At 40.4% G+C, this 22617-nt stretch overlaps 4 protein-coding genes across 7 annotated transcripts; 2 read left to right on the forward strand and 2 right to left on the reverse strand.

Moving 5' to 3' along the window:
• Nucleotides 1-1349: 1349 nt before the first annotated feature.
• LOC6047328 (retinaldehyde-binding protein 1) lies at nt 1350-13107 on the forward strand. The gene is made up of 2 exons (XM_001864369.2): nt 1350-2130; nt 12798-13107. Exons 1-2 carry the CDS (start codon nt 1450-1452, stop codon nt 13074-13076), a joined length of 960 nt encoding a protein of 319 aa, XP_001864404.2. The 5' UTR covers nt 1350-1449; the 3' UTR covers nt 13077-13107.
• Nucleotides 2454-8171, reverse strand: LOC119769631. Of its 3 annotated transcripts, none has more exons than XM_038262822.1 (3): nt 7414-8171; nt 5768-7057; nt 2454-3263 (listed from the first exon to the last, which is right to left on the reverse strand). In XM_038262822.1, the coding sequence occupies exons 2-3, from the start codon at nt 7047-7049 to the stop codon at nt 3148-3150; spliced, it is 1398 nt and encodes a 465-aa protein (XP_038118750.1). In that variant the 5' UTR covers nt 7050-7057; nt 7414-8171; the 3' UTR covers nt 2454-3147. The 3 variants fall into 3 exon arrangements, with proteins under 3 accessions (XP_038118750.1, XP_038118751.1, XP_038118749.1); XM_038262823.1 differs by lacking the exon at nt 7414-8171 and having other exon boundaries at nt 5768-5878; nt 6410-7401; XM_038262821.1 differs by lacking the exon at nt 7414-8171 and having other exon boundaries at nt 5768-7401.
• Nucleotides 13099-14365, reverse strand: LOC6047329 (general transcription factor IIE subunit 2). Its single transcript, XM_001864370.2, has 3 exons — nt 14129-14365; nt 13972-14070; nt 13099-13914 (listed from the first exon to the last, which is right to left on the reverse strand). Exons 1-3 carry the CDS (start codon nt 14188-14190, stop codon nt 13188-13190), a joined length of 888 nt encoding a protein of 295 aa, XP_001864405.2. The 5' UTR covers nt 14191-14365; the 3' UTR covers nt 13099-13187.
• Nucleotides 14366-16748: 2383 nt separating this feature from the next.
• Nucleotides 16749-22552, forward strand: LOC6047330 (chitooligosaccharidolytic beta-N-acetylglucosaminidase). Of its 2 annotated transcripts, none has more exons than XM_038263269.1 (3): nt 16749-17252; nt 18010-18115; nt 20593-22552. In XM_038263269.1, exons 2-3 carry the CDS (start codon nt 18036-18038, stop codon nt 22343-22345), a joined length of 1833 nt encoding a protein of 610 aa, XP_038119197.1. In that variant the 5' UTR covers nt 16749-17252; nt 18010-18035; the 3' UTR covers nt 22346-22552. The 2 variants fall into 2 exon arrangements, with proteins under 2 accessions (XP_038119197.1, XP_038119198.1); XM_038263270.1 differs by lacking the exon at nt 16749-17252 and adding an exon at nt 17788-17937.
• The last annotated feature ends 65 nt before the right edge of the window (nt 22553-22617 follow it).

Genomic DNA, 22617 nt, shown 5'->3' on the forward strand with positions numbered 1-22617 from the left:
TTTTACTGAGCTAAACCGAGCAGTATATAGAGATACCCATCAGTTTCTTGCCAGGTTTAGCCTAACTGAGCATGTGCTATTCAAGTTACATCTTATTATGGTGATACAGTCATCCCGCAAATTTGAAACACTTTTGTGATAATTTGTCAAAAGCATGCCAAATGCATCTTTTCTGTCGACCCTACTATTTTTAGCGTCTTTATTAGGACATTCTCTTGCTATTTCACTAGAAAAAGTAGTACTTTTAAAACAAAAAAACTGCATCTCATGACTATTTCATTCAGAGCAGCAAAACAAATTGCCTGTTCCATAATTAAGGGATGTTATTGTGCCTCCCACAATTGTGGAACACCTGAATTTAACTGATATTTATTCAAAAAAAAATGTTATCAGACCATTCATAAATCATAACTAAGCTTGAGTTTCGTTGGATTCAGTGCGTGAAATTATTATTTTGTACAAAATATGTACTCATGGAGAGAACCAAAGTTTGTTTACATCCGTAGGAAAAAATTGTTCCGAATTTGTGAATTTCAAGGTTCAAAGTTTTTCTTCAAAAACTTAATAAAAAAGTTAAAATTTGCAGTTGTTCGATACAGCATTCGAAAGATCACAAGAAAAGCTTTCAAATGAATGTAAAAGTGAATCTTTAAATTCAATTATCGATTTTCTATGATTTTTAAACATTGGCCGATCTGTAAACTGTTCCGAATATCAGGGATGACTGTACTGAAAATAAAATTTCTGAACTTTTTAAAAGTATTTTTTCCCATGATCCATGATGAATTTCTGGGCCGCATTTACAAAATGGATTCGGTGGCTATTTATTACCTTCATTTTAACATGTAAAGGTTAATGTTAACATTTCATAGGTCCAGCTTGTGACGATACACTACCTTCCCTTTACTAAGCAATTGAAATTCAGAAGGGAAAAGATCACCAGTTGTGTTGGTCCGAGCCGGGATTTGAACCACTTTAGGCTATAAGTGACTCGGCCTTGCCAGAAAATTTGTCAAACTTGCCAACCCAAACATGAAATAATACTTTTAGCCTTTTCCATAGTTCCTAACCATAACGGATCAATAATTTCGATTAGGCTCATCACATCCGACATCAAGACCAGCTTCACGGCCAGCGCAAAATCCGACTCAAGGAAAGTTCGATAGCTACAGATCGTCACAACAACAAATCAAACGCTGCGTTGCACTTTACGACTTGATTCACGGCGAACAATGTAATTAGAGCTGTGTGCATGGGATTAGGAAGCACTGGCGCTGAGAGATCAACCGGTTGGCAATGGTCGCGCCGGCTGCCCTCGATGGATGCACAACAATTCTAGGTTAAACACTTGGCTGTGCAAAAAGGTTCTCAGTTGTCTACGGGAGTCACGAACGCGTGGTCGTGTTGTTCTAATTGTTTAGTGAGCTTTCTGCAATTAAACCCTATACGATGAGCACGTACAAGTTTACCCTGTCCGAACAGTTTCGGACGCTGGCTAAGGAAGAACTTCGCGAGGAAGACGACGCAGTTCGTTTGGATGCAATCAACCAGTTGCGGGATTGGATCGTCAAGAACCCCGCGATCAAGCATTGCAGAACCGATGACGTCTTTCTGCTCAAATTTCTACGGTTTCGCAAGTTTGCCGTACACCAGGCTGGAGAGTCCATCGAGCGATATCTGGCCGCCAGGCAGAAGATGCCCCAATGGTTCCAAGGTACAGATCCGAACGCGGACCCGCTGGCCTCAATCATGGACGATTGCCCCATCACCGTCCTGGGACGTGACGACGCAGGTCGAACCGTAATCTTCATCCGGGTGGCCAGTTACGACGCCGAAACGCTCACCCAGGACTCGATCATGCGATACGTTATGATGATGCTGGACACGCTCACCGAACAGGAAGAGGTGCAAATCGGGGGCGTCCGGATCTGGATGGACTGTACCGGGATCAGCATGAAGTTCGTGTCCCTGTTTCACCTGTCCGAGTACGCGACGATGATCGATCTGATGACGAAAACCATGCCGATTCGGATTCGGCAGATTCACTCGGTGAAGCTGCCCAAGTTTGCCGTTTCGTTGGCAAACTTCGCGCTAACCTTCACCAGTCAGAAGCTGAAGGAGCGCATTGTGGTAAGGCGGCTTTGATTAGGGAGCGTTCTTTTATTACGTAACGCGAAAAATCGGACTTTTGGACCCCCTCCCCCCCCCTCGTAACAAAATTTCCATACAAATTTTAAAAATTTTGTATGGAGCGTAACACGGCCTCCGACCCCCCCTCCCCCCCTACTGCGTTACGTAATAAAAGAACGTTCCCTTAGTGCATCAGGGTGTAGGCACGTAGAGAGTCGCTGGTTTGAGAATTAAATTAACGCGTAGAGCAATTACACGCATTGTAACCGTGCTGAAACAAGTCAGTATTTCGGAGGGAAGAAACGGGAAAGACGTCTGCGTTGTTCGAGGTGTCACACAAGAAGAAAGTGTATTTCCAAAGTTCAGTATTACACAGGTCTGGCAGAATCGTAGATGACGTTTCTCAACCGAGGGGTACCACGATTGTGGCGTAGGGTTACCACAGTTCTCACCCCTACATGTTTTTGATAACAATTCTTCATTTTATCGAAAACAACAAAACAAAATCTATATACACTCTTTTTCAAATATTAGGCAAAAAAGATCTATTCAAAAACTCAACTCTAATCCGATGAGATCAAAAAAACCTAACAATTATCATACAATCTGACAACTTATCAAAGCACTCTATTAGGAAAAAATATCTAAACAATTCAACCAACAATTCAACAAGATATCAAAAAAACCTAATAGTAGACAAAATTTGAATCTTTCTTATATCTTTTCGATCGCGCCGATCGACGCAAAACGCGATTATCAAATGATGGAACTAAGTGATCCGGGAGCCGCCTTGTGGATGTGCCTTCGACGGGATCATTATCAAACTGGGAATCAACGCTCGACCGCCGATCGCTTGAAATTTCTTCCGCACGTTCACACTCCAAATCGACCTCACGATCGACATCAACATCCATGGCGTGCGAATCGTCCGCGAAAATACTCGAATCCGCAGCGAATCCGTAAAAACTATCGTCTCCATCTTCGTAATCAGCATCACCGTACTGCTCTCTCCCCCTCTTAGATCCTCGGCGCTCGCTTCGTGTCGTGAACACGCACTTCCGCCGACTGTCCTCCTTCGGCGCTTCTTTCAGCTGATTGCGATGAGCGAGATACGTACGACCAGCGAGGGATATCTGGAAAGTATTGGGAGAAACACGTCTTACAAAACTTGATAATAACCACCGCCTGATGTCCGTAGGTCTGAAATTTTTAAAATAAACGGAATCACCAGGACTCAAACGATCAACCCAATCAACTTTCCGACTCTTCACATGACGATCACAAACATCAACAACATCTTTCTCCACGTCACGTGGCGTCAAGTGTTTACTTAAACTATTCTTTGGATGGATCAAGTCCAACAGCGTCTTTGGTTTAAAACTAAACAACCTCTCGGAAGGAAACGAAGAATCATCTTCCAAACAAGTATTCCGATAGCTAAACAGAAAACATGAAACCAAATCTTCAGTAGTCAACTTATTCATCTCTGGATCCAACAACAACTTTTTCAAACCATCCTTTGCCAGTCTAACCATGCGCTCAGCCTGTCCATTGCTGGATGGATTGTACGGTGGAGACTTCATAACAACAACTTTGTTCTTTTCGAAAAACTCAATCAACTCCCTCGAATTGAACGGTGGTCCACCATCTGTCACAACAACATCTGGCAATCCAAACCTAGCAAAGAAACTGATAAACTTTGACTGTACTGTTCTAGCATCTGTACTAAACTTCATGTACTCAACTTCAATCCATTTTGAGAAACTATCAACAATAACAAGAAAAACTTTTTTGTCAAAGTGAAAAAAATCTGCATGAATTCTAGCAAAAGGCTTCGTTGTTGGAATCCAAGAAGAATGAGGAACTTGCTTCGGAACAACATTCATCTGGCAACAAACATGGCAAGATTTAACAAAACTTTCAATATCACCGTTCATGCCGAACCAATAAACTGTTCGACGTGCCAACTGTTTGATCTTCGTTATACCAGAATGATTCCGATGCAACAACTTTAGAATCTGTTTCTGCAAACTATACGGAACAACAACACGATCTTGATACAACAAGCAACCATCTACAAACTCCAAATCTTGATGTTGAGCATAAACATTCAACAAACTACGCTCCAACTTATCTGGCCAACCATGCTGCATGTAACTCAAAATCTTCTGCAACCATTTGTCCTTCTTTGTCTCATTCGCTATCAAAACATGGTCCAGTGGAAACTCGTTGTAAACATTCAAGGTCTTAATAAACTCATTTTGAAGCGAAAGTGGAACTTCTTCTGGCAAAGGAAATCTTGAGCAGAAATCTGCGTTGCCCATTTTTGATGACGGTCTGTAAACAATCTCAAACTTGTAAATATTGAGTTCCAAAACATATCTCTGCAAACGCGTCACAAACAAACTATTTTTTCCTTCTTTGCCAAAAATACCAACTAAAGGTTTATGATCCGTATACACAGTAAACTCTTTGCCAAACAAAAACTTATGAAACTTTTTAATGGTGCAAACAACAGCAAGTGCCTCCAAATGCAAAATTGGGTAGGATTTCTGGGCTTTTGTCAAACTAAATGAAGTGAAACTTATTGGTCTTTCTTCACCATTGATTTCATGTGCTATCACTCCACCTAACCCGTAACTACAAGCGTCAGTAACAACAACAACCGGCTTTTCAGGATCAAACAACTCTAACATCTTTGAATTGAGCAAGGCTTGTTTACAATCTTCAAAGACACGACTACAATCACCAGTCCAAACAAACTTAACGTCTTTTTTCAATAAACGATACAAACAACTGAGGCGAGAAGACAAATGGGGAATAAATTTACCGTAGTAATTCAACAACCCCAAAAATGCTTTAAGCTCTGAAACATTACTCGGAATTTTTGCCCTCCGAATAGTCTCAACCTTATCTGGACACGGCGACAAACCATCACTTGTCAACACATGTCCCAGAAACAGCAAACTTGAAACAAACCATTTGCATTTCTTAAAATTGACTTTTACATTGGATTTAGAAAGACGGTCTAAAACCAAGTAAAGCTTACTCTTACAGTCTTCAAAGTCTTTGCCTGCAATCAACACATCGTCTAAATAACAGTAAACACCAACAATGCCCTTCAAAATTTGCTCCATGATCTTCTGAAAAATTGCCGCACTTGAGGAAGCACCTTGCGGTAAACGATTGTACAAAAACAAACCCTTTATAGTGTTAATCACCATCAACTTTCTTGATTTCTTCGACAACAACAACTGTGTATACGCACCAGTCAAATCTAGCGAGCAAAACACCTTAGCTCCAGCCAGAGAGGCAAACAAATCTTGAGGCAACGGAAGTGGATAAGTATTAGGAATGATGACCTTGTTAATTGAAACTTTACAATCGATCACCATCCTAATTCCACCATCTTTTTTAACCACGATGATCACCGGAGACGCCCACTCACTTGCGTCAACCGGAGTTATGACGCCATCTTTCTCCAAACTTTCTAAATGTTGATAAACTTGCTCCCTGAGCCTTAATGGAACGTCATAAGCCCTCTTGAAAATCGGTGTATCATCCTTCAATACAAGATCAGCCTCAAAACCTTTAATCGGTGTAGCAAGAGATTTGTCAAAAACACTAGCAAACTTACTTTCAACATCAGCTAAAACTTGGTCCGCCGCAGTCGCTAGTTGATTCACCTGGCAGGTATCTCCAAACGTGTTGCGCCATCCAGGGAAGAAAACGTCCAACCAATCACGACCTAACAGAGGTACAAACTCGTTGAAACTTCTCAAAACAATCAGAGAAACTGTCTGTCGTTTGCCGTTTAATTCCACCAGGACAGAAAACTGCCCCTCGACCTTCAAACTACTGCCGTTGATAACCGCGAGCTTCTTATTACACTTCTCTAACGGAATGTGGTTAAACATCTGCTTGTAAGTAGACCAGCAAACCACCGAGACAGCCGCACCACAGTCAACCTCCATCGACAACAACAATCCTGCAACAACAACCTTTCTAAAACACGGCTCGTTGACTTTGTTTACCGATGCGATGCTTAAACACTGCATGTCGCACTCATCATCAGTAAACGACCGGTTAAACTTGTCGCGCGATTGTTTTTGTTGACTAGCCGACTGCTGCTTCGCTGCTGGCTGCTCATCAACAAACTTCACATGCTTCTTGTTCTTGGGCAAATCGTAGCAGTAAGATCTGGAGTGGCCATTACGACGGCAAAACGTACAGAAAAACTTTTTCTTAGATGCTTCACGCTTTCTGCGGTCAAACGAACCAGAACGACTCCGACTCCGTCCCCGCAGATCGCGTCCTCTGCTGCGAGATCGATTCCTGTTATCCGGGGCGGCACCATCACGTCGACCCAGTCGATTCAACACACTTGCGCGCCTCGATTCACCAGAAATCAGCTTCTTCCTCGCGTTGTTGGCTTCACGGTTCATAATTAACTTCTCGACTCGGGCAAGAGACAAATCGTCCTCGTCAAACATGTTCTCCTGCAACACGGAGTCAGCCATCCCACAGATCAGCCTGTCGCGGATCGCAACGTCCTTAAAAGCACCAAAATCGCACAGCTCCGCGTGCTGTTTGACATCCAGAATAAAATCTTCCGCCGATTCGTACAGCCCTTGCTTGCGGTTGTAAAATTGGAACCGCTGGATAAAACCGGCAACCTGCTTATCGTAGCGCTTCAACAAGGCGTCGGTGATTTCTTTGAACGTAAGCTGTTTGAGGTCCTTACTTGGAAACAAACGTTTTATTTCCTTGTAAACCTCACGATTGCATGCTGCCATGAACGACGTCATCTTGTCCTTGTCTTCTGTCACTTTGTGATGCGCAAACACCCATTCCAATTGTTCCAGGAACTGCGAGAATGGAACCGTGCCCGGGATGAAAGGCTCGATGTTGAAAGGCATCTTGGAGTCTGACATGGCAAAATAAAACAAAACTGAGATACAAAATCGTTCTCAAACTAAAAGCAACACAAAACTAAAAGTTGCAAACGAAAACGCACAAATTAAAATTCAAATGTCGCACAGAGCGTAAAGAACAATGCGACAACTCGTGCAACAAACCCGTGCAACACAAAAATGTAGCACAACTTGCAGTGTGTGTATCTTATGCGCTGTGTGATAGTGTGTGTAAAATGTATCAGCACAAAAGAACACTGCCGCCTATTATCTTGCTTGCTAGGCAAAAGAAAATGGCGAAAACAAAATGACAAACGCACTTTTCTCAAAAACGTGGTCTCCTGCTCGTAGCAAACGTAATTGTACTTACGTAGTTTTCAGGTTACTTCACCCGTCAAAACCTCGTTGAAAAAACCACGCAGGAAACCCGCAAAACGTCCAAACGCTGCTACACGTCTTCTCCAAAACCCGATGTCCACAAACGCACCGTCCTCTACCGAAACTGAAGTCCGTTCCGCCGGGGATAATCCGGAAAAAAAATCCAGGAAACAAACGGCAAAAGCCCGGCCAAGAACAGGAACGCCGCTAAACTTCCAACTCACTTTTCCTACGTCGCCACTGAAACAAGTCAGTATTTCGGAGGGAAGAAACGGGAAAGACGTCTGCGTTGTTCGAGGTGTCACACAAGAAGAAAGTGTATTTCCAAAGTTCAGTATTACACAGGTCTGGCAGAATCGTAGATGACGTTTCTCAACCGAGGGGTACCACGATTGTGGCGTAGGGTTACCACACGTGCATATATTGCGCACTTAACTGAGTTGTAACGATTTGATTTTTTATTTAATGTTTTTTACACAAATTCCGACTCGCACAAAAAAGTTAAATAGAAAAAGCAATACAAGTTATGTTCAACTCTTATGAACAATACAAAATCTAAACTCATTGAGTTTTTGAAACTCCAAAAATCGTTGAGTTAGGGAAAAAATACCCTTTCTCGGCCCATTTCTATTATCGGCTTATCAGAACCTCGATCAGAACATTGATCATGAATTATAGCAAATCAATGGGCCAATGTCGAGGTGGCTCATTTACATTGTTTTGCTTAAATTGGGTACTAAAGCCCTATGCCAATTTTTATGTTCAACGGTAAAAAACACGATTAAAAACCATTTCTGATCACTTTTTTTTCATTTTAATGCAAAAAAAAATTGACAAGGCAACATTTTTTCGTTGGATCAACTATGGTCCCCTTGGAACGAGCTGTCATGTAGGAGCTTTTCTGTCAAGAAGGACCGCGAGGTTAATTTTTCAAAATTGATTTAAAAATCCTTTTTTAACTCCTTGTGGTCGTACAAAGGGTCATTGTACTCAGAAAAACAAGCTTTATCGCTGTAAACAATAATATCAGCAATCTAAGCTTCATTTTAGGACCCAATTACAGCTTTCATAAAGTGTTATTGACTGTTTCCGTAGTAATAGTTCAATTGGGCGAATCTGCGTTTGTAAACAAGCAGTCTATCCCTTTTGCTCAAGTGACAGTTCACGTAAAGTAAGAGGAAAAGAGGCTGCTTGTTTACAAACGCAGATTCGCCCTATTGAACTGATACTACGGATTTCAAAGCAATCAATAGCCCAAACCTAGGCCCAAACAAAAGTTAGCAAGCAACTCTCCTTTGTTGATTTCTCTGAAAAAAAAACTGATAGCGGAAAACAGCAAAAGTGACAAGAAAATAATATTAATGTCGAAAAGCTCAGTACGACGAAAATGGGTATATTTCTCCTACTCAAAAATAGCAAAACGAAACGTCTCGATTCAAACTTTATGTAAACTTTAACTCGAGATCGCTGGGTCCTGTCGCAACCAATCTTGCTCATATTTGAGATTCTGGCTCAGTACACCTAAGGTTCCAAAATTTAACAAAAGAGACAGAGAAAAAACACTTTTTGCCTTCCTCACCTTACTGAGGAAAGGCTATAAAATCACTCGAAAAACGAAATTCTTAATTTGACCTTCTATACCCACCGTCAAGTATACCTACTTATCGACTCAGAATCACATTCTGAGCAAATGTCTGTTTGTGTGGTGGGATGTTGATCAAAACAATTTGCACTGGATTATCTCGGCACTTGCTGAACCGATTTGGACCGTATTGGTCTCATTCGATCCATCTTGGGGTCCCATAAGTCGCTATTGAAAATCATAAAGTTTAGTAAAATACTTTAAAAGTTATGCTAAAGAAACGATTCTAACAAAAGTCCGGAAGATTGTAAAAAGGGTGGTTTTTGTAAGAAACTCCGTCATGTTATACATTTTTTGAAAGGTATTCGAATGATATTTGCATCGAGTTCAAAAGTTTGAAGATCTGACAACCTTATCAAAAGTTATGCGCACTTAAGTGTTATTTATGCACTTTTTAGAGGCCGGATCTCATATATTTCGATGAAAACGTTGTCCGGATCTATCATTGGATAGGTGATCAAAAGACCTTTCCAACGAGTTCGGTAGATTGCAGATCTGACAACCCTATCAAAAGTTATAAGCACATAAGTGCCCTGAATTATGAAGATCTGATTACCCAATCTGATGGTATGAATAATGAATCATAGAACACTGAAAGGTCCGCCCTTTTGAATCTATTTTGGATAGCATTACGCTCTTAATGTGAGGAAGACAGCAACCACCTACCACTCTAAGTAATGTTTTTTTTTCAAAAATCTTTGTTTTGATAAAATTAAAAAAAACATCCGCAAGATAAAACATTAAGACAGATAATTTTAAAAGTAACAATTCAAACAAAAATGTAAAACTTCAAAAAGGAATCATTAATTTAAAATCCAAAAAAACATGGGTTTTATTTATTTATTTATTTATTTTTGGGCCATCCATAAACCACGTGGGTGGATTTTTCGTTTGTCCACGTTCCATACCGAATATGGGCCTTTTTGCAAAACCATGCTCCACAAGCTAAATATTGTTTCTTGAGCTATTTGGAACTCTGGAAAAAATGGGTCAACATTTACCCATTGAAACTCAAAGTAGAAGTTTTTATAGGAAAAATTGAAACAATTGTATAAAAACACAAACTTTTCTCGGTTTTGTCTGCAGGGTGTGCTATTTCCAACCAATTATTCACAAAAGTGAAATTCTTATTTGAAATTTAATGCTTACAACTTACCCAAGCTGAAAAATCTCGATTTTAAAAAGTTGTTAGCAACTTTTCAAAATTCTATAAATTAAAACTATTTAAAAAAATTGTTTTGTTCATTTGTTTTGTTGATTTGAAAATAAAATTTAAAAATCTTAAGCAAAAAAAAAACCAGCAAATCAAAAATATCTCAATATTACAAAGATCTAAAAATTTCTAAAAAAATCTATTTAAACAATTCCACAACATCAAAAACAAAAATTATAAAAACTTCTTTTTTATTTATTTAACGTTCAAAACAAACTTATAAAATTAAAAAAATACAGAAAAAATATTTAGTTAAAAAATAAAAAGCTACAAAAAATTAAAATAATTTTAATGTTTAAAAACATATTTAAAACAAAAGTTTGGATTCTAAATCCAAAAAAAAAATAACGATTTTGTTTAAGTTAATTTTGGTCATTTTTTTTTAAATTAATGATTGCAAAACAATTGAACTAGTGTAAAATGCATTTTAAAACACTCTTTTCCATGCAATATTTATATATTTTTATTTTTATATTCCCCCCCCCCCCTCGACCCCGGCCAGAGCCGAGGGACAAACACTTTGAAAAATATTTGCATCGGCTTAAATTAAGAAAAAAAAACAAATGTTCTATATTTTTGCATTTTTTTTATTTTTATTAAATTTATTTATTTTTTACTTTTGAATTTTTGCCGAGGGATCGGTGGTGTAGTGGTAAGTGTGGTTGCCTCTCACCCCAGTTGGCCTTGGTTCGATTCCAGTCGGTCCCGGTGGCATTTTTCGAGTCGAGATGGGGAAGTAAATGTTGGTCCTGGCCTAAACATATGTAGAGGTTACGTTGTTAGCTCAGTACAGGTGGTGGAGTCTTCTCCCGGTAATCTAAAGGTCGTCAGTTTGAATCCCGGGGTGAATGAGAGCCAGGGTTGCGAATGAGCGAGCGCTCACGGAAGGCTTGCTCGCTCCAGCTGGAGCGTGAGTTTTTATCAGGTAGCTCGTGCTCGCTCACGCTCACCGGAGCGTTTTGCGCTCACGTGAGCTGGTGAGCCAAAGTAGGTAGTTGTTTTTTCCTGTTGAAGCATCTGCCTGTTTGAAACGAAGTTTCTAGAACTATCTCAGCACAGGCAGCAAAAACAAACAAGAAAGTGGTCGAACAAACAAAAGTAGGCAATGAAATGGATTTGATCAGCGAACCGAAATTTACGTTCTCTTTAAAATCTAGACATTTTTCGAACAAGGAACAAAAAACTAATTTCATAATGTAAACATTCATTGACGTGAAGAGATGCACTGTTTGTTCACAAATCAAAAATATTGACAATTTATGTATATTTTATTTATTTTTAAATAATCTTTTAAACAGTTACAATCATCCTTGTTCAAAATTGATATATAACTTATAATTGAATATTTTCAGAGGTTTGGTTGCGAAAGTGTTGAATAAAATCCACTTGTTGGAAGAAGAGCCAACCTTTTCGTGGTGAAAAATATTGACAATTTATTTGATTTGAGTCAAAAGGATTATTTCAACCCTTAGGAATTTTGAGGCATATATTTAAAATAGAACTGTTTCAAAAATGTTACCCTATTTTCTAAAATGTTTGCCAAATAAAGACTAACCTTATAAAAATGATTAGCCGTTTCTAATCACTGAAAGATTTAATAAACGGAATAATTTTTTTTAATGGTAGCTTCATTCTGACCCGCAATCTGGAAATGTAGTCAAAACACTGATTAGGTACATAAAACAGTTTAATGTTATATTTTAATCAAACAAGCATTTAATCTTGGATCGAGCTTACCGAAGCATAAATCCTCTTGAATCAATTCATTGTTTTGTAAGTTTTTCTAAGGTTTACATGCCCTTTTATTTAGGCGTCTATACCCCTCCGCCCCTCTCTGCTACAATAAGGCCTTTGAATTCTAAAATATTTATACATTCGACTGTATGTCTAAAAAATTATTTGACCCTTGCGAATCCAACTTTTTATTTAAAAACATGATTGATGAAATTAAGCTATTCCAATTCATATATCATAAAATTTGTTCACAAAGTCATATTTCCACAGCCCTACTGCACCTGACGCAAAAAAAACCATCTAGAATTGAAAAAAAAAACTTTCTCAAAAACGTTAAATGATTAGCGACACGTCCAAAATGAGCGCTCCGTGAGCGAAATATGAGCGCGAGCGCGAGCGTTGAGCAAACGTGAGCTGAAAAAATCGGAGCAAACGTGAGCGCGGGCAAACGTGAGCTAGCTCGCGCAGCGCTCCTCCTCACGAATGAGCGAAAAGTGAGCGCTCACGAGCGCGTGAGCGCGTGAGGAACGCAACACTGATGAGAGCTTAGGTGTAAAAAGTGATTTGGATTATCTCACCGTTTCAAGCCTTCGAACAAAACGTTTCGAGTAGGAATCTCGCAATAGAGAACGCTAAAGAAATGCTTTTGATTAAACAATGTTTGCCCTATGACCCCATGTACGAAGAAATTCGGCATTAGTTCGGCAAATTCGGCAAACTTATGTCAACACAGAATTTTGTTGATTTTTTTTTTTTACATTTTTCCACGTTTTCCTCCCCCGCCCAGTGCCACCACACCACGCTGGATGCCCGCGCGCACATGCCAGAACCGCTGTGGCCGGAATCGTTCGGCGGAACGGCGCTCAACGTGGACACGCTAAACCGAAAGATGCGCAAACAGCTGGAAGGTAAACGGGAGTGGCTGCTCTCGCTAGATGAGCAGCTGCAGATCGACACCTCGCGGTCCGCGGCCCTGTGGAACAAGAGTGAAACCGATGCCGGCGGCGCTCCGCCAGAAATTGAATCGGGCATGGTGGGAAGTTTCCGCAAGTTGAACGTGGATTGATTGAATAAAGATAGACGTTTAATTGTGTGAATGTTCTTTGTTTTATTAATTAAACGAGAAAATACCCAATGTGTTAGTTTAATGTACAGTTGTTGTAGTTGAACCCATTCCCTAGTTATTCTGCTTAATTTCCTGCACGGCGTTGGACTGCGTCAGCGTGTTGTCTTCGTACGTCTCGAGCACGTCCGCCAAATGCTCGTTGTCGCGGGGTTTCTTGAACTGGCGCTTCTTGTTCTGCGCCTTTTTGCGCTTCGGGATGGCCGGCTTTTTCGGACCGTGATCCTGCATCGACCGGATGCCCTGTTTCTCCAGGTACTCGTCGATTTTGGCGTCGTCCATTGCGTCCACGGCGACCGAACGCCACAGCTTCACAAAGTCCTCCTCGACCTGGAAGTTTGCCGACCGGTCGTTGTAGAACAGAACCTTCTTCTTGTCGTTTGGTCGCGTAATGAAAACGATCTCCGAGGCACGGTTCTTCAGCACCTTCTCGCAGTGCGGAAGCGATTCCTGGACGTCGTCCAGCAGGACTCCACCAAGTCCTTTCAGGTCCTGCTGCTTCAGCAGCCGCAGCAAACTCTTGCCATCCTTGATCTTGTACACCGCCTTGAACATGAACCGCCCATCCGGTGTAGCCTCGATCTTTGGATTGTTCTTGAGGGCCTCGCCTTGCAGCCAGGCCTTCACGCTGGAACCGATGTCCAGCTGGTTTGTCTCGTCAAGAATGTCCTCCAACGTGAGCGGATGGTCCTCGCCGTCCTGGTGACGAGATCGCATGTGTTTCACGATTTTGGCCAGCACACCGAATCGGTACTGAGAACTTCCGGACATGGATTTGTAGCTAAAAAGGAAAGAATTCAATTTTCACCTCCAAAACGGAATCATTCAGAACACATACTTGCTAGCATCCATCTTGGGCGGCGCGTTGGCCGGCCGGGCCTTCTTGACGTCCTTCGGGGCGGCATAGCTGGGCTCGATGCGGGCTTTCTTCTCCACGCTGATCAAAGAAACTTGCTTAAAATTTTACATTTTGTAAAAGTATTTAGGTGACATACGTCGGGGTGGCCATCGCCCGCCGCTTGAAGGCCTCCCGCTCGCGGAGCAGTGCTGGATCCATGATGAGTGGGTCAAGAACTCGACTTTCGGCAAACTATTGAAAAAATATTTCCAACTATTTTAAACAATATATTATTTCTTATAACTCTTTTGGAAGCTGCTGCTGCTGCCACAGATGCACAAAATTTGTTGCGACGAGGTAACAACAATTAGGTTTTACACCGTGACGTCATTTGACAGGTCGTGTGCACTGTTTACATGGTCTCCATGTAAACAGTGCACTTCTTCTAACCTCTAAATCGAGTCGGCGCAAAACCTAATGGATTGACATCACCAAAGCAAACGTCAAAACAAAAACGACGTTGAGCTTGGTAGACTGGTTGTTCTGCAGAAGAGTGCCGAACGTTTGAGTTCCGTGAGTAGCAGCAGAGAGGGGCTAGCCAATAAGCAAATATTAATTGAAATAAATAATATTGAATTTCTGGAGTTTTTTTTGAAAAGGTCCAATAAACCAAATTTTCAGTTTTTGCTTTTTGGGTGTTTTTAGAACCGCCTTGAGTCAGGGGCATTCAAAAACACCCAAAAAGCAAAAACTGAAAATTTGGTTTATTGGTCCTTTTAAAAAAAAACTCCAGATTTAATCTAGAGCTTGCAAAATCATAAAAAAATAAAAAAATATGAACTCTTGAATTTAAATTTACATAAACTCAAAGATCCGAAAATCATTGAAAAAAATCCGAGGCATCTCAATTCTTAAATTCTTAAATTCTTAAATTCTTAAATTCTTAAATTCTTAAATTCTTAAATTCTTAAATTCTTAAATTCTTAAATTCTTAAATTCTTAAATTCTTAAATTCTTAAATTCTTAAATTCTTAAATTCTTAAATTCTTAAATTCTTAAATTCTTAAATTCTTAAATTCTTAAATTCTTAAATTCTTAAATTCTTAAATTCTTAAATTCTTAAATTCTTAAATTCTTAAATTCTTAAATTCTTAAATTCTTAAATTCTTAAATTCTTAAATTCTTAAATTCTTAAATTCTTAAATTCTTAAATTCTTAAATTTAAATTCTTAAATTCTTAAATTCTTAAATTCTTAAATTCTTAAATTCTTAAATTCTTAAATTCTTAAATTCTTAAATTCTTAAATTCTTAAATTCTTAAATTCTTAAATTCTTAAATTCTTAAATTCTTAAATTCTTAAATTCTTAAATTCTTAAATTCTTAAATTCTTAAATTCTTAAATTCTTAAATTCTTAAATTCTTAAATTCTTAAATTCTTAAATTCTTAAATTCTTAAATTCTTAAATTCTTAAATTCTTAAATTCTTAAATTCTTAAATTCTTAAATTCTTAAATTCTTAAATTCTTAAATTCAAAAATTCTTAAATTCTTAAATTCTTAAATTTTTAAATTTTTAAATTCTTAAATACTTAAATTCTTACATTCTTACATTCTTACATTCATAAATTCTTAAATTCTTAAATTCGTAAATTCTTAATCTAATCTAATCTAATCTAATCTAATCTAACCCTAGCGCAGCCAGTCTTTCGAGGGTATCCTGGAAAATGCCTTAGGTAGGTTGTCATTATTAACAATTGCAGTGCCCCAATGCAATAAATTGCTTTGAAACATCACAAACGTTAAAGTGGCCAGGCCAACTGCGTAAAGTTTACCGCAAAGATGATTCGTTGAATTGGATTGAGTTTGAGCACGAATGTTCAAACACCAACACAGTTCTGAATCGACAGGGGAGGAAGAAACGCTCACGTTCCTGTTTGTTTAGGCAATTTATCGTTGGGAGCCACCATGCTTAGAAGTTTTGGTGCTCCGGGACCATCAGGGATGGGACCGTGGATGGGACACTGTATTTCCACAAATGCCCTGGACACTACTTGCCGTGGTTATAGCGCCACAACTCGCTTCCTGTGAATAGAAAAATATATGGGTAATTTTAATCAAATAAAAATATGAGTAAAATTGGCAATCCCTTTAACCCCACTCTGATTTTTATGTTCCCAGTTTTTTTTTATGAATGAAGTATATCTTAGCTTACCTTTTGATGCAGTCGAACACCTGCAATAGCTGGAACGGACTTAGGGGAAATATACCCATTTTAATCACTCTAAGCCGTTCGACCAATTCTCATCACTTTTCCGCAATTAAATCAACTTTTTTAGATACATCAACAATGGAGAGTTGCTTGCTCATTTTTATTTGAGCAATCTTTTACTTTGGAACAGTCAAAAATACTTTATGAAAGCTGTAATCCATGGTCAAAGTGCTGATAGGCCAATAATAGAAATAGGCTGAGAAATGGTATATTTCCCCTACATAGCACCACAAACTTTGTTCTTAAATTCGTAAATTCGCTCTATACATTTAAAAAAAATGTATGGATATTTTGAACGAGAGGGGGGATATAAGTTACGTAACGTTATAAAGAAACGTTCACGTAATCGGCGTTATCGGCTCACATCTTCCTTTCTCAATTTTCAGATATTTCTTGAAAATCCAAAACCAATTTATAATTTTCTGAACTGGACCACAAGGCATTGTACGACCCCTCACTACCTTATGACAGGGAACTCAAAAGTAACTCGCGGCCACTCACTCAATCGAACAAAATTAGCTACAAAATCAAAACAAACATCGATCGTGATAACACTGCAGCGGTGGAACGTTCGGAACCAGTTTCGGGTCCCCAATCCTGATTATTCCTCAGGCCGGGTTCAGACAGGATCAAATCCGCTATCGAAGCCTCCACAAGAAGAATCAAAAAAGTGTCAACGTGCGTGTAGCAAGTCAAGTGGTCAAACCTGTTTATCCTGTTCGTCTTTGGTGGTCTCAACGGAGCGAGAAAAAAAAAACCAATAAGCAAAAATTGATAATCTTTGTCGAAAAGAAACGTGAAGAAAGTATCAAATAAACGCGAGCAAAAAAATGTTTTCGTAACATACATAAAAGCAAGCTTCCAGACGCGCGCCCACGACAGTCGGTATTTTGGAGTGCAATCTTTCGGACCGGTCCCGTAGTGTGCTGACGAGTGGATTGAATAACCTCTTGGAGCAGGGAAAAATATCCAGCCGGCGGTCAATAATCGTCTGGGGGGTCATCGAATCAGGGTGAGTGTTTTTTTGGAAATCATAATTTTTAATAATCATTCATCGTTCAAAAAATTTAGGAAATTCAATCACATTTTACTTTAATTTAAAACAAATTCAATTTACAAGCAGTAGAGCGTTATTTGTAATTTGTTGTTTTATTGTATACGGCAACTTGTCAGTGTGGACTATACATCAACTCTCTAAAATCAGAGCTGTTAAATTACCAAATCTGTACTAAGTTTCTTTCAAATCACATTATTAAAAAAAAAATTCATACAATAAATCATTTGTTTACTAAGTTGCTTATTCCGTTTTTTACTTTCTTTTGAAATTCTGCTGTTGAAATATTTTTTATCATTACTTTTAAAAAAGAATAATATCTTTCCCAAATCAATTATTCAAAGAGCACTTCAACATTACACAAACAACTTCTAATGTATTGCATTGTCGTATCATTTCAATCTTCAAGGTCCGCGCCACGGTTTTCAATTTGTTATGATACACTGTTCACCGCCTCTCCAATCTGATAATTACTTCCTCGCCCACACACCCAGCCGATCGCTCCAAAGTGGCGGGGGGTTGCGTTGACTTTCACAACGTATTCGCCGTGACCAATTGGGTGTGTGCGATTTTGCTTTATTGTGGCGATCGCAAGTGATTGTGGGTGCATTTGTAACTTGGTTGCCCTCTTTTGAATTTGCATGTACGCAGACGAGTGTTGGTTGTAGCTTGGCATCGTTGCTGAAATAGATATCTTTGTTTTGTTTTATTCTAGGTTCTGATTGCACGAATGGAATAACGATGAACTCGCGACTAAACATCATCCTTCTTGCCGTTTTAATCGCGGTCCAGTTGTCTATTGCTCAACAGCCACCGGATGGGTAAGTGAATTAAAAGTTTGTATTTCAACATATTTTGAAGAAATCAAAATGTTTTGTGACGCAGTAAAAATTGTGTTTGTTGTCAACTCAGTCAATCGATTACTAATTCAATTAACGTTGTCTTTTACAAAGATATTAGAACAGTTGGAAGTGAAAGTTTGTTTCAGTGAGAGCTATTTAAATTTGACAATTTGTGCCTTATGAAGTTACTAATTATACTGCACACCACCTTGGTATGCGTTTCGGTGGCAGTTTTAGCGGCCAGCATTTACGTTGCATACGAGCAAATTCAATTTCTGAGACGGTAATTCTTACTCCAGCCCTCTGCTTCAACATTTGACCATTACTTTTTTTTATAAAACGAACGGAGAAGATATTCAAAAAGGAGAAGTCTAGAATTGTGTTGTCCTAGGTGGCAGCAAATTTGGTGGTGAAGAAAAAATTCTAAAACCTCTAAAAAATCTACGGAATTTCTAGCAATAGCAGTCGAACCATTAGAAGAGAAACAGGCTTTGCGATACAGGAAAACACTTAAGGGCTACTAAACAAATCAACACATTTATTAACTTTTCTTTTCTGTGAACACTTTATTCTCCACCTTCCTTCTCCTCTCCTAATATCAAATTTTCCCATTTCTTATCGTCTATATGACCTTGCAGGCCAAGACTGCATGATACTGATGATACTCGTCGGTTGACACACCTAGGCGAGGAACATCCCGGAAAGAGCCAAATTACATCCGTAGTGCAGTTTGGACAAAACAGCATGGCTCTGGTTCCTTGCAAGTGTCCTATTTTCTTACCTCCACGTTGGCTTGGTTTAGTCATCATGATGACAAGGTGTAACCTAGCTGGTGGCCTGTGGAAACGACTCGTAAACCTTTGACCAGCGAGGGTCAGAGTAGAGACGGCTAGATGAAAGGGGCGCGACAATGTGGGAAAGGGAAGTAATTTGTGATTGTAGACGGTATTGTTTTGATCCGCAGTATGTTGAGTCAACTGCTGTGGATGTACTGGAGCATCGCAGAACGGGGTTTCTCCTCTTTCCATTTCAGTTAACAGCTATCTTCTGTTTATTTTGTTTCACTGATTTTCTAAAACGGCTTCTGTTTACTATCATCCATTTGATTTCGATTTCACTTATTTGATTCTCTTATTTCTCAACGCTTTTTCGCTCTATTTTACCAATTGATGCTGCTGTAAAAATCTGTCTGCTTTCCCTTAATTTGGCAGCAATGTCAATTTTGTTTATCATGTGCCTTTTCTTTATTTATCTATTTGAATAATTTCTCATCTTCCCTGTAAATTGCCCTCAATACAATCTAAGCTCGTTTGTTACCTCTATTTATTAACTATTGTTGATTTCTATATCTACTTCATAAATTACTATCTTCCTTTTACTATTGATTATTTACATAGTATATTTCCTTCACTGTCCATTGTTTTGAAACTTCACCTTTTTCTTAAGCAAGTGAGGTTCGAGCCCTTACTCAATTTATGGAATGATTAAAGGACACAAATATTACTATTGTACTTTTGAAAAACTTTTCTAAAATGCTTAGGACCAAAATATTGTAACACAACACCGCGACAAAAGAAATAGCAGATAAACATAACTCAACAATAGGGAAGATTTCAGGAGAAAACAATACACAGGAAATAACAATTAGTTTCTGAATTCAAACTAAAAATATAACAGTGTTTGCTTTAATGAAAATTGATATGCACACTATAAATGGTTAGGCGCTTATACTTACATCAAACCCTACTTAATGTACCACCCCCGGCCGAGTTAAAATGCGTAACCGGAAAAGAAGGTGTGCATGCCTGGCACGAACACTCAAAGCGTGTTCTAGCGTGCTGCTCGTACTGACTCAGAGCAAGGGTGAGATGTGTTCGTCGGGAACCTGGTGCATAAGATCGGTCAAGGCCCGTTCTTACACTGAAAATTGCGAATTGCGAATTCTGTCATGAAACTGCTTCCTTTTCCTGTCATTTATGACCGACGAAACAGCCTACTTTTCTGTACCAAAAATAACAGAATCGAATAGTAACCCTTTTCAATACAAATGCTGAAAAGTTCTACTTTTCAGCACTGAAATGAACCTCGTTGGATAAATGTACAACTCGTGCTGAAAAAATCCTCTTTTTGCAACTTGTTATTTTAAACCCCAATATCTTTTTGCAGCAACCTCCAACACTCGTACCGTAAACTGGGGTCAATCGGGACACATGGGGCGAATTGGGACAGCAGTTTTAATCATGTTGGAGCACAATATTTTGATTTTTCTGGTTGGTTTCGGTTAGAACAGATTCAGGTCAACAAAATGTGTACATCCATTTCCAAATTTAAAAGCTTCAAGTGCGCTAAAAACTGCTGTCCCTATTCAGACTGTAGTCTCGATTCGCCCCGATAAAGGAAAAGTTGGCAAGCACCAATAATAACGGTCGAAATTATCTCTTTATTTTTTTTCACAGCGCTCCAGCCTGGGGCTACCGCTGCACCAACAGCCGTTGCGAGAAGGTCCCGATCGGGGACGATCCCGCCGCACGGGAGAAGGCCGTAAGCCTGTCGGTGTGTCGGCTGTACTGCGGCGATGGTGGCGTCATCGGCACGGTCTGGCCCCGCCCAACCGGGAACTACCAGCTGGGGAACGACCTGGTACACGTGGACCCGTACAAGGTGGAGTTCCAGTGGGGAAAGGTGCTGGGGGCGCTCGGCAAGTATTGGGACGCGGCGATTGAGCGGTTCCGGGGGCAATTGAAGGTGCGGTCGGATGGTGAGGAGTTGAGGGGTGGTGGGAAGAGGATGGTGATTAAGGTGAATGTCGAGGATGATTCGCTGGTGTTGAATCACGGGACGGACGAGGGATATAAGTTGACGGTGGGGAGGATTGGGGGTGGGGATGTTATGGTGACGATTGATGCGGCGAATTATTTTGGGGCGCGGCACGGGTTGGAGACGTTGGCGCAGTTGGTGGTGTTTGACGACATTCGGATGGAGTTGCAGATCGTGGGGGCGGTTGAGATTCAGGATGCTCCGGTGTATTCGCATCGTGGGTTGTCGTTGGACACTTCGAGGAACTACGTTGATGTGGCTTCGATTAAGAGAACTATTGATGCGTTGGCCATGGTCAAGATGAACGTGTTCCATTGGCACATTACCGATTCGCAGAGTTGGCCGTTGGTTATTAAGTCCCAGCCGACGCTGCACACTTACGGAGCGTACTCGCGCAAGGAGGTCTACACGGCAAAGGACGTTCAAGATATTGTGGAGTACGCGTTGGCTCGCGGAGTTCGTGTCGTTCCGGAACTGGACGCGCCGGCTCACGTTGGTGAGGGTTGGGAAAAGACTAACCTGACAAGTTGCTTCAACTATCAACCATGGACGAAGTACTGCGTTGAGCCACCCTGCGGTCAGCTGGATCCGTCCAAGGACAAGGTGTATGATGTGCTTGAGGACATCTACCGTGAAATGAACGCCATGTTTACGCACTCGGACGTGTTCCACATGGGTGGGGACGAAGTTTCGGTCAGTTGCTGGAACACCAGCACCGAAATCCAACAGTGGATGAAGGCCCAAGGTTGGGGCCTCGAAGAAGCCGACTTCCTCAAGCTGTGGAACCATTTCCAAACCAACGCCCTCAAGCGGCTCGATAAATCCCTCAAAGATAACCGTCCCATCGTCATGTGGACTAGCAGGCTAACCGAGGAACCCTACGTCGACCAGTACCTCGACAAAGACCGGTACATCGTCCAAATCTGGACCACCGGCGACGATCCCAAAATCGCCAAACTCCTCCAGAAAGGCTACCGTCTCATCATCTCCAACTACGACGCGCTCTATCTGGACTGCGGCTTCGCTGGTTGGGTCCAGGGCGGCAATAACTGGTGCTCCCCCTACATCGGCTGGCAAAAGGTCTACAACAACGACTTGAAAACGGTCGCCCCCGCCCCCCAACACTCGTCGCAGATCCTGGGCGCTGAAGCAACCCTGTGGACCGAACAAGCGGACACCCTTTCGCTGGATGCGCGTTTTTGGCCGCGAGTGAGTGCTCTGGCGGAACGCCTCTGGACGGACCCCAGTGAGGGCTGGCAGGCGGCCGATTCGCGCATGTTGGTACACCGCGAGCGGCTCGTGGAGAACGGCATCGCGGCGGAGAGTTTGCAGCCCAAGTGGTGCCTCCAGAACGAGGGGCACTGCCCGATTGAGCAGGGTGGCAGGGTGTGAGGGACGAAAGCAATACAGAAATACATTTCCCAGTAGCGCTGTGCTTGATTATTGATAGAAGTTAGTATTATTTAAAAAATAAAGCAATTATTCGATTGAAAATACTCATTGCAACGAGGTCAACCAGTTTGGATGGACGATCGAAACCATTTTCATTGAAACAAATCTCGTTGAATACACTTTTTGCTAAAAATTTTAGAAAATCAATCAGCTTTTTGAAGTCTTCTAAACTATCCGAACTATTCCAACGAAAATGAAGTTATAAAGTCTAC

Source organism: Culex quinquefasciatus, chromosome 3, assembly GCF_015732765.1.
Source record: "Culex quinquefasciatus strain JHB chromosome 3, VPISU_Cqui_1.0_pri_paternal, whole genome shotgun sequence".
NCBI classification, from domain to species: Eukaryota; Metazoa; Arthropoda; class Insecta; order Diptera; family Culicidae; genus Culex; species Culex quinquefasciatus.